Raw genomic sequence first — 11,787 nt, 5'->3', positions numbered from 1 at the left:
ACTTACTGCATATATGGTAATTATAAATAACAACCTGGAATGCTTTCATACTGTTAGCTTACCGCTTAATTGGACGTAGACCTTCATCAGACTGATGTAAGTGGATGCATGTTGTTACTAACTTACCGTTAGGTAGTGAAGTGGCCAGCTAAAGGTATGAAATCATTCCTGGATTTCCAGCTTGTGTTTCATAATTATATATATGTATATATATATATATAGAGAGAGAGAGAGAGAGAGAGAGAGAGAGATTGCTGTCGTTAATTACGAGTATGATCGAATTTAAATACAATGGCTCAAGCATGTGATTCCAATTAATGTTTCATTTACAGAGGTATGTACATGAATTTTCTTGTTTTTTCTTTTTTTCATTTTTATGCATGTTTTGTTCTTAAAATTAATATCAATTCTTTTTTATATGTATTTTTCTGTTTTTGTAGAAAATGCATTACAAAGAACATTTCCTACTGGCATGTACAATAATCACACTAACTGTGTTCATCATGATGGGGTTTTACGTCAAAACATTCTCCCACAGTGGTGGACCTTCCTCTACATTTGAAATGAAAGAAAGAAGCAGTACAGACATCGAGGTTCTTCAAGATCTTTTCTCGAGAGAACTGGACGCACTTGATCCCAGGCTGCTTGAGTTTGTGAGGCGCAAACTGCTCTATACGCCGTCTAGGAGGCCTCGGAATCTTAAGAGGCCTAAAGCAATTGATTATTCCCAAAACGGCCAAAGTAGTCTGGTTGATCAAGTTCTGCACCAGCGACGCAATGGGTTCTTTGTGGAGGCAGGTGCTTGGGACGGGGAGAAGGGCAGTAACTCTTTATTTTTCGAAAAATCACGCAACTGGACCGGAATACTGGTGGAACCAGACCCCCAAAATTTTGAACTACTTGTCATGAAAAGCAGGTTTGTGTTTGCACCTGTAGACCTATCTCTTTTTAGTGTTATACATTAATTTATGCTTGTACTTGTCTCGGTTTCTCCTGCAAGTATGAGATTGTTTTATCAACCTCATTCCAAGCAAATCAAGGTTACAGCAGGGAACTATACATGCCATTCTCTCTTTCTTACAAGTGACCTTTGTTGCTGTTATCACATGCCGGGTATGTGGCCAAATAAATAAAAGCAATCCTCTATGTTGAAAATGAAAATGATTTGTACAACATGCTTGAGTAATACCACCCACCAGGGCTACAGACTGATTTTTCATTGGATATTCACAGATATGTCGCTGGTTAAATCATGGCACATTTCTCTACTGTGACACACTTCTCTTGCGTTAGAGAAGAGTGCACATAATTAAAGGGATAACAATTATTTGTATGAGATTCATACTATTTTGTATATCGAATGAAATTGGTGAGAAAACTAAAAGGAAGTACATCACTCACACAATTGAAAAGTACAGTTTTCTTGAGGCAATGAAGTGGGTGCATTCTGTGATAACTCAACCTTTTGTCTGTTGGTTACAAAAATTTGCACTTAAATAGAATCGATAGAATCACATTTATGACCGCGGACAAAATATGTTTAGACATACAGTGGATAGATAGACATTGCCTTACATATCCAATATACCTTTCATTTCAGGAAAGCATTTGTGGTCCAGTCCTGTCTCACGAGTAAACCCATTTGGCTGGATTTCACGTTATCCAGCAGAGCAGATGCTGGGGCCATCAACCCAATAAACAAAAACCGACCTATTAGGGGAAAGAGCAGGCTACTTTGCTTACCGATTCAGACGCTTTTAAGCACCATTGGTCGGACACACGTGGACTTCTTTTCCCTCGACATAGAGGGAGCAGAGCTGGAGGTTCTCCGAGCTTTCCCGTGGGATAAAATAACGGTTGATATGTGGACGGTCGAAGTTCATCAGCGTAGTAAGAATTACAGTCAGGCTTTAAAAGATATTAGAGGGGTATTTACTCGAACCGGGATGTATAAAGAAGTGCAGCCTATCGGACAAGATCTTACGTTTGTGCGACAAGATGTCCACTAAACATTGGAGGGTTTTTTCATATAGTAGGCTATGTTCACAATCTTACTGCAACCCTGGATTTGACCTTTTGCTTTTCCTCACGATTTTGTTATACATTGTACGTTTCTACAAAAAATTGAGAATTTTTTTATTGCATTTTGTAGAGTGTCAAACACAACACTGGTGGTGGTCCCCCCCCCCCCCCTTATTTATTTTATTTTATTTATTTATTTATTTATTTATTTATTTAATTTGGTCTGGTTGTTTGTTTATTTTCCAAAGTAATGCACTTACTCCAGCTGGTGGTACAATACCCGGAGGCAGTATCCCGTATATAATCCTCTAGTTATTTTTGGATATTACCTGTCTTCTGCTATTTTTTAACCTATATTGTCAAGTATACTTCATGTGTTATAGATGTCTCAACGAGGGTGGGAAATAAAACGGTTGTAAAATTACTCCGCCGACTTCCAATATATTGTCGATATCGTAGAAAACACGTGTGATGGAAATCACCGCTTGACGTTACACGAGACGAGAAAATGTACATAGCTTTTCAACTACTGCTAGGGATATATAGTGTTCATTAACAATTTGGTTTGTTTCTCAAGGTTTTGGTTTGTTTTCTCAATGATCCTTGTTACCCCTTTAATATATATATATGGGGAGGTATTATCGAAACGTTGTAACTTAAAACTCTATACCTAAATTTGTAACTTGGACATACAAGGCATTTTTCAAATTCTTGTAAGTCTTGGACTTAGAAACTCTTGTAACATTGCACGTTACTTTCCGGGGTGACGCTCGGTCCATGAATAACCCACAGTGACGTATTATACGCCCGTGCTTTGCGTCAATAAAATGCTTACCTAGACAAAGAAGTCTTGTAAAATATAGTGCAAATTAGTCGGAAAAATATTTCCCAACATTTTCTCACAAGTTTTCGGCAGAAAATCCACTTATATTGAATATGCTTTCTCTGACATGTAAGCTCAGAAGTTGGACTTGGCTCTTCTTGTGGGATTCCCCCATCCGGGATTCCCCAAGTTGCATTTAGCGAAAGATCCATTTATTTTGCAATTAAAATGGATAACAAGGCTTTTTCCTAAGGTAAGTTGTTTATAATAAACGCTCTCTTTTTTGGACAACCAATGTTCCACAACCAAATGATTAAACATGCTCACTGATAACTCAATTTCTCAAAATATGACAGTCAATTTGATATGTAAATGTAATACTTATTTAAACAAATATACTAAATAGTGTAACAGTGTCTGATACTTACCTTGGTTATACTTGATCTGTCTGGTACCCTCTTTTAGAAGGAGGCTGACTTCCTGTGTTTGGGACAGCACAACACAGCACAACACAGCACAACAAACACACTCACAAACATCACAGACAAAATACACTGAACACTATGGCTCTATTCCCATAGATTTAGATCGATCTATCCCCGTGGGGAGTCTCACTAGATTACTTTCAGATAAATGTCCGTCCCGCCTACTACAAGCTGTAAGGGGGTAATTAAACTTTCGTGTCCGCCCGGCTGACAGCTATTTAGCGTGAACCCCCAGGGAGTTAGGTCGATCTAAAGTAGGTCTATTTAATCTATGGAAATGGGGTGTAACAGCACTACCACTCTAAATTATCTAATGTGAGTGGGTATAAATGTGGAAATAATTATCTTTATACACCTCTGCTGTTTTAACATTTTAGAATTTTTTAGTTATTTTCATCTTAAGACCTTATATCCCACACGGGACGCAGAGGAATGATGATGATGATGATTCATGTTAAGAAACAGATAATAATACATATAAAGTCAAACAAATAAGTTGGCCCGGTTTTCAAAAAGTACATTCAATTTAAAATCAACGTGTTATTTCTTATAAAATTAATTAAATAATAAAAAGATGAAATTAAGATTAGTAAATTAATGTCCATTGGTATAAATGTGGAAATATTTTTCACAATACCTTTTTTACATGTCAGTAAGAAATGCAGGTAGCACTGTACTAGCACAAATGAACATGTACCTACATGCTGGCTAGTGCAATTCGTGCAAAAATTAAAATGGCGTTTTTTTTTATATAAATAAAAGGATTAATAAATGAATAAATGTGCTCACTGATAACCCAATTACAATTTCAATAATATCAGGTATTTTTAATTTTTTTTTAATATTTACTTATTTTTACTCACTGAAAACCAAAATTATTCTTTCTCTCCTTCTAGAATTCTCACCAACATTCGTCAAATGAAATGTTAAACTCTTTACAAGTACCCACGTTCTTGTTTTATTTCACTACAGCTGATAAATGTGTGCGTGTGTGTGTGTGTGTGTGTGTGTGTGACTGATAATATATGGGCATCTACAGACGTGGCAAAAGCAATGCACCTCTGGGATTTCATAGCAAAGAATTAATATCCTTCCTTTTTGTTCCCAAAATCTTTACAATGGCACTATAGGCCTATCTAGTAACTGTATTTCCCTTTCAAAGCTTTTATTTTATTAAAAGACGTGCAGCTTACATACATCCTTGCAATGGGCTAGGAAAGGCATTTCCAAAAGGATGTAACCGTATTGGCACCAACTTTTATATAATCTTGTCTTGTAAGCCTTTAATACTGAAGAAGCGACCCTGAACTTTTGTCAAGCCCTGTAGAAGATATTTGAGTGGTTTACCTGTAATTTGTGGCTTTAGAAGCTGCTGTGTGACAGAGAGTCTACGAGACCCAGCCGTAAGTATGATCAGATTAATTTTCTGTTACAATCCTGTCTGTGCATTAAAGAACGAAAACTTACGGACATATAGTTTGGCTTCCTCCTTCTAGTTCCTCGTGGAATTCCTCCTCGGGAAAGTAGGTTACAGTATATGATTCGATTTACATCAGGCAAATAAAGAAACCACAGCTGGATGAAAATTTATATACCCGTATATTAGTTTATCTTTCTCCTGATTGCTGTAACCGTATTGAAGCAAGTATCCAAGTATAATAATGTTCCATTTAGGCAAACCGAAGCAAGGGTCGAATGTCCGGCGATTTTTTTGAAACAATGGCCAAATGACTGATCAAATCAATACAAAAAACTTCATCGGATACAAGATAGAGGTGCACAGAATTAACCAGTCGCATATATGTTGAATATTGAGTGAAAAAAAAACATCTGTGGACCCTGTAGATTGTATACTAGCACTCATTGACTGCTGTGAACAGTTTGCATATAAGTGGTGCATCTAAAGTATATATATATATATATATATATATATATATATATATATATATATGATGGTCTAATTTATTCTGAGATTAACCGCAGTGAAATGTGCGTTTGTCATAAAATCAGTTTTGAAACAAAAAACGTTTCACCTTTGTTTCTGTTTTTAACAACTAAGAGCGTATGTTATGATGTGTTATGATGCACAGCGCTAGCTTTCTTTAGTATATCAACAGAACTTGTGCTGTAAACAAAGAAAAGTTTTTACTTTGACATGAAAAATTTATGTTCTAAAATTACCTATATCAGTATGGAATAGTATTGAACCTCCCCAGCAATGTGCATTATGTTTATTGATTTACCCAAAAGCTATTTGCAAAAAAAACTTGTAATTCAGCAATAATGTCATAGGGTCGCAAAAGACCCTCCCCCCCCCCCCCCCCCCCCCCCCCCCCCCCCCAGTAGGAAAATGTTGCAAAATATGCCGGAATGATTAAGGTAAAACACCTATATCTATATATTGGGTCAAATTACTAATAAATATGTCTTGTAACCAAATGGTAATACCGAATTCTTTCTGCTGCAGCGTAGCCGTGTGCGCAATCTCTTTTTTATTACAATAGATAGCACATTTCCATTTTCTTTTTATTTTCGATTATCTGTTTGTTTATCGACCATAACAGCCAGTCGTATAATTATTCTTATTATTTTTTTTCTTTTTGCAGAAAATGCATTTAAAGATTCTTTTCCTCCTGCGATGTATTCTAGTCCTTACAACTGCTTGCATACTGGTGGAATTTTACGTCAGTAAAAATAACCAGTGTGATGGACCTTCCTCCGTATTTGAATTGGATGAAAGCAGCAATACGGATACCGAGGTTCTTCAAGGTCTTCTCTCGGGAGACATGGACGCACTGGATCCAAAGCTGTTGGAGTTTGTGAGACACAGACTGCTCTATGCACCTTCTTTGGGGCCTCGGAGGCTTAAGAGACCGAACACACTGGATTATTCTCATAGCGGACAAAGTAAAGTTGTAGATACATTTCTGCACCAGCGTCGGCACGGTTTCTTTGTGGAGGCCGGCGCTTGGGACGGAGAAAAGACCAGCAACTCTTTATTTTTTGAAAAATCTCGCAACTGGACTGGAATACTGGTAGAACCAGACCCCGAAAATTTTGAAAAGCTTGTCAGGAAAAACAGGTACATGAACATGAAATTTGTTTGCACATCTTTACCTATTTCTTTCTAGTACTTAACACACACACACACACACACACACACACACATATAACTGTGTGTGTGTCTGTGTGTGTGTCTGTGTGTGTGGGACAAGTATATATATGTACTTGTTCCAGTAGGTGATACATTTTAAAAATATTAGTTCAAGCAGAACAAGACCCCCAACATTTTGAACTTTTTGTCGTGAAAAGCAGGTGTGTGATTGCACGTGTAGACCTTTTTCTTTTTAGTATTATACATTAATTTATGCTTGCACTTGTCTCGGTGTCTCATACTAGCATGAGATTTTTATCAATCTTATACAAAACCGGTCAAGGTTACAACAGGAAACTTCACATCCCATTCTCTCTTCTTACATGTACAAGTGACCTTTGTTGCTTATTACATGTATGACCTATGACATCTGTGGCCCAATAAAAGTAATCTCCCATACATATGTGATGGAAATAGATTGTACAACATGCTTGAGTAATACCCTCTACCGGTGGCAGGACCATAGATTGATTTTTCACTAGATATTCACAGATGTGTTGCTTGTTAGATCATGGCTTATTTTTCTACTGTGACACACCACTCTCGCGTTAGAGGAAAGCAGGGGCGGATCCAGAGATATTTTCTGACAGTCTTCCATATTATATCTGTTGATCCATCCTCCATTTTTTGACCGTCTTCCGACAGAAAAAATTAGATACCCGTCAATGTAAACTTGAAAATCTGACCGTCTTCCGGAAGACCCAGAAGACGGCCTAAATCCGCCCCTGGAAAGGGCACATAATTAAAGGGGTAACAACTCTTCGTATGAGATTCATATTCCACAATAAATGCATGGTAAACAACTCATAGAAATAGAATTTTACCACCAAACCAGAGAATATCGCTATTTTTCTGCAATCTGCGTTTGCCATCGGACCGCTTGGCCTCCATAGATGGCTGGCTACCGCCTGTTATAACCTATGAAGATATTATCACAAGAAACCAAAGTTTAAGAAAAAAAACAGGCACTAATTTCGAATGTCGGGACTGATTCATTAACCATTGGTAATTTTGGGGAAATTGTCCTTTAACCTAGAAAAATTCCATATTTGGGGCTGAAATGAAGCGTTGGTATTCCTTTAATCCCCGGTCGTTGTCGAGGGTATTTGTAGGGGATTTGTTAGACCCCATTCCCAGAGATGAGATCGATCCAACGAGATCGACCTAACTCCCTGTGGGTTCACGCTAAATAGCTGTCAGCCGAGTGGACACGAAAGTTAATTACCCCCTTACAGCTTGTAGTAGGAAGGAAGGACATTTAAGCCGGATTATCTGACAGTTATCTAGTGAGACTCCCACGGGGATAGATCGATCTAAAATCTATGGGAATGCGCCCTAGTGTGCATTAACTTCCGACACCACACTCCGCCAAACATTGATTAACTCTACCCTCTACCAGGGCGACAGATTGACTTTCCACATATACTCACAGATATGTCTCTAGATAAATAGACAGTCATTTTGGCTCTCAGTCAGCAAGAAATGTCCCCAATAATAACTGCGGCCCTGGAAGAGGGTAGATTAACTCAACCTTCACACTTTTGTCTGTTAGTTACAAAATAAAATTGATAGAATCACATTTGACCACGGCCTGAAAATGTTTAAACACAGTGTTTACATATTGCCTCATAGATAGATAGATACATGTGTGTGAGTTTGTGTATGTGTGTGTGTGTGTGTGTGTGTGCGTGCGTGTGTGTGTGTGTACGTGCGTGTGTGTGTGTGTGTGTGTGTGTGTGTGTGTGAGTGCGTGCGTGTGTGTGTACGTGCGTGTGTGTGTGTGTGTGTGTGTGTGTGTGTGTGTGTGCGTGCGTGTGTGTGTACGTGCGCGTGTGTGTGTGTGTGTGTGTGTGTGTGTGTGTGTGTATGAATCCCATTACAAGGTATATACACCTTTAATTTCAGGAAGGCATTTGTGGTCCAGTCCTGCCTTACCAGTAAACCAAAGTGGCTGGATTTCACGTTATCCAGCAGAGCAGATGCTGGAGCCATCAACCCCATAAACAAAAACCGACCTATTAGGGGAACGACCAGGCTGCTTTGCCTACCGATCCAGACGCTTTTAAGCACCATTGGACGGACACACGTGGACTTTTTTTCCCTCGACATAGAGGGAGCAGAGCTGGAGGTTCTCCAAGCTTTCCCGTGGGATAAAATAACGGTCGATATGTGGACGGTAGAAGTTCATCGTCTTAGTGAAAACTACAGTCAGGCTTTGATAGATATTAGAGGGGTATTTACTCGAACCGGGATGTATAAAGAAGTAGAACCAAGAGGTCAAGATCTACTGTTTGTGCGACAAGATGTCCACTAAACACTGAAGGGTTTTTTTCCATAAAGCAGGTTATGTTATTACCTTCATAGGGTTTAGGTTAGTTAACAGCATAACTCGAAAGTTATGGGTGACTTTTCATAAAACCATATGGGGTGACGGTGAAATGGCAAAACTGAGAATCACTTCGATTTTTGGTGGCGATTCATTAGTTTATTAATAATTTATTATTAATAATGATTGTCATCTTTTTGTTATTTTTTGTTTTATATAAAAGATTAAAAATTCCAAATCCCAGTAAAAAAAAGATGGACCTTCGACTCTTGAAGTTTTCGCTTCTTGCCGTACGGTACGTACGGTACTTATAACAAGTTGTGGATTTGAGACTGGGTTCGGCTGACAATTTTCAACATAACAATTAAGAGATTAAATCGGAAATTTTCGCTACCGATAATAAGCTATGTCTGCTTATAATTGGCATCTTTTTTAAAACCCCTTAAACCAATATTGTTGTAATATAGTTAAGTGGACTTACAGTACAATAATTGGTTTTATAAAGATGCATGTAGTCTTACATCCCATTTCCATAGATTAGATCGACCTACTTTAGATCGACCTAACTCCCTGAGGGTTCACGCTAAATAGCTGTCAGCCGGGCGGACACGAAAGTTAATTACCCCTTATAGCTTGTAGTAGGCGGGGACGGACACTTAAGGGGGATTATCTGACAGTAACCTAGTGAGACTCCCCGCGGTGATAGATCGATCTAAAGTTGTGGGAATAGACCCTTAGGGTGCATTCCCAGAGATTTTGATCGATCCAGAGATTAAGATTTAGATCGACCTAACTCCCTGGGGGTTCACGCTAAATAGCTGTCAAGCGAGCGCGCACCATAGTTAATTACCCCCTCACAGCTTTTTGTACGCGGGACAGACGCTTAAGCCGGCTAAGCTGACAGTAATCTAGTGAGACTCCCCACAGGGATAGATCGATCTAAATTCTATGGAAATGGGGTCTTAGCCCTACAGAAACACTTTGAGGTGTTTAACTTGCTTCCCATGCCACATCTTGTTTGTAATCACTCGTATGTTAGGTGTAGCACCAACGGTTGTGACATATTTATAGTCATCGCAAAGATGGATAGTTTTCTTCCCATTTGTATTTGTGTTTATTATTTATAGATATTACTTGTCTTATATGATATTGTTTGGTGTTTGGTTTGACCAATTTTGTTAAATCGACTTTATGCGCTATGCGCTATATAAAAGTCAGCACAAAGATGAATATTTATCATCCTATTTGTATTTGTGTTTATTATTATGGGATATTAGTTGCCTTTTTTTTCTGTCGTCTGGTGCTTTGTTTAACCAATATTGTTAAGTCGACTTTGTGCGCTATGGATGTCTCAATGTGGGTAGGAAATAAAACGGTTGTAAAATTACTCTGCTGACTTTTTATTGTTGATGTCCCAGAAAAAGCACTAGTGATGGGAATCGCCGCGTGACGTCATATGAGACGAGAAAACGTGCGAGAAACCGAACATTGCTGAAAAATGTCAGACTAATATGGTTAAGTCGACCATACTTAGCCGGCTATCCAATTTAAGCTGCCTAAGCTCATTAGTCCAGGAGTTCTTAAAATGTTTTTTTCAACTGGTCCTCAGCAGTTATGTCAAGTATGTAAATGTGTTAGTTGTGACACCAGTGATTGTGACATAGTTTAGAGATCTCTGGATGACTTTTCTTCCTATTTGTAAAACGATTTCATAAAGTAACATTTTTCATTTTAGTTTATTCGATACAAACCCAGTGAAATTATTTGAAAAAACCCTTTCATGTTTAAATTATTATTATTATTATTATTATTATATTATAATTAGTCTTAACACGAATATACTAGTACAGTACATTTTCCAGATCTTGATCCCGATTCGTTTTGCTATTAGTGTTCCTTGTACCTTTCACCAATTAATTATTTATTTATTTATTTATTTATTTATTTATTTATTTGTATAATTTTAAACAAGTATGCTTCATGAAAATACAATACGTCCACAAACACCAATGAAAAGAAAAATCTGACCGTCTTAAGGACCATTCCCATACCCTATCCCACTAGCAGGATCGATCTATCTCCAAGGGGTTTCTCCCTATATTGCATTTAATTTAAGCGTGCACCAAAGGTAATTAACCCCTAGCGGCTTAAGTGGGCGTGACAGACAGTTAAGCCGCTGAAACTGAATGTCATTTAACGAAAATCCCCTCGGAGTTAGATCGATCCTGCTAGTACGATAGGTTTATGGGAACCCCATCCTAGTCTTATATTTTACCACGCAGCAACACAAATCATATGTCCAATTTCATAATTAACAAACAATTCCAGTCCGATCGATTGGTTATTGATCCGCTAGTGTGTTAACATCTGTCTATTGTTCTATGGATCGATCACGGATCGATGACCCTGATACGTGCAACCAAAGAGTGATACGAAATGTGTTGATTTCATACAGTTGTTGCTAATGTAATCACGCGTGTTTTAGAGCTCGCTTTACACAGAGTCTCACTTTTGACCTATTAATATTTCAAACAATAGATATCAAAATCTATACGATTATGAGAGTCGGTAACTTGCAAAGATTGATGAAGTTCTGTTGCTCATGGTGGTTAGTAGAGGGGGAAACGCAGGCATTTCAGTAACGTTTGGATCGGATCATATGAATATAATCTCACCCAAAGACACACTCGTCAATATTAACCTTGAAGGCCGTTCCTGGTGTACAATTATTTATCTACAAATAATATTTAAATAACAGTGACGCCAGGACCGTGCGAGAGAGGGTATTAATTACACAATGCATGATTAGTAACTCGTGCCATCTCTAAGACCGTTCCCTGGGGCGGCCTTGGAAGAGAACAAAAACCACCCCGAGAGACGCGATTTTGAGCTGAGTGATATGATTAACATGCGTATCTCCACTGGCTTGTCTATCAAGAGGAATTACTCACTAGCAAGTGAACAAGGGAAGCTCAAC

At 38.2% G+C, this 11,787-nt stretch overlaps 1 protein-coding gene across 1 annotated transcript; it reads left to right on the top strand.

Annotated features, from left to right (window-relative positions):
• The first annotated feature begins 506 nt into the window (after positions 1-506).
• LOC106156855 (protein Star-like) lies at positions 507-2,435 on the top strand. Its single transcript, XM_013532284.2, has 2 exons — positions 507-916; positions 1,601-2,435. Exons 1-2 carry the CDS (start codon positions 507-509, stop codon positions 2,007-2,009), a joined length of 819 nt encoding a protein of 272 aa, XP_013387738.2. The 3' UTR covers positions 2,010-2,435.
• The last annotated feature ends 9,352 nt before the right edge of the window (positions 2,436-11,787 follow it).

This window comes from Lingula anatina, chromosome 8 (genome assembly GCF_051362555.1).
Source record: "Lingula anatina isolate TDL-2025a chromosome 8, LinAna3.0, whole genome shotgun sequence".
NCBI lineage: Eukaryota > Metazoa > Brachiopoda > Lingulata > Lingulida > Lingulidae > Lingula > Lingula anatina.
The sequence above is the reverse complement of the archived record's forward strand: the minus strand, read 5'-3'. Positions and strand labels throughout refer to the sequence as shown.

Excerpts from the sequence above, each read along its gene's own strand:
- LOC106156855 (XM_013532284.2), top strand. The coding sequence starts at position 507 with ATGGGGTTTTACGTCAAAACATTCTCCCACAGTGGTGGACCTTCCTCT. Across the intron at positions 917-1,600 it reads CTACTTGTCATGAAAAGCAG|GAAAGCATTTGTGGTCCAGT; the intron begins GTTTGTGTTTGC and ends CTTTCATTTCAG.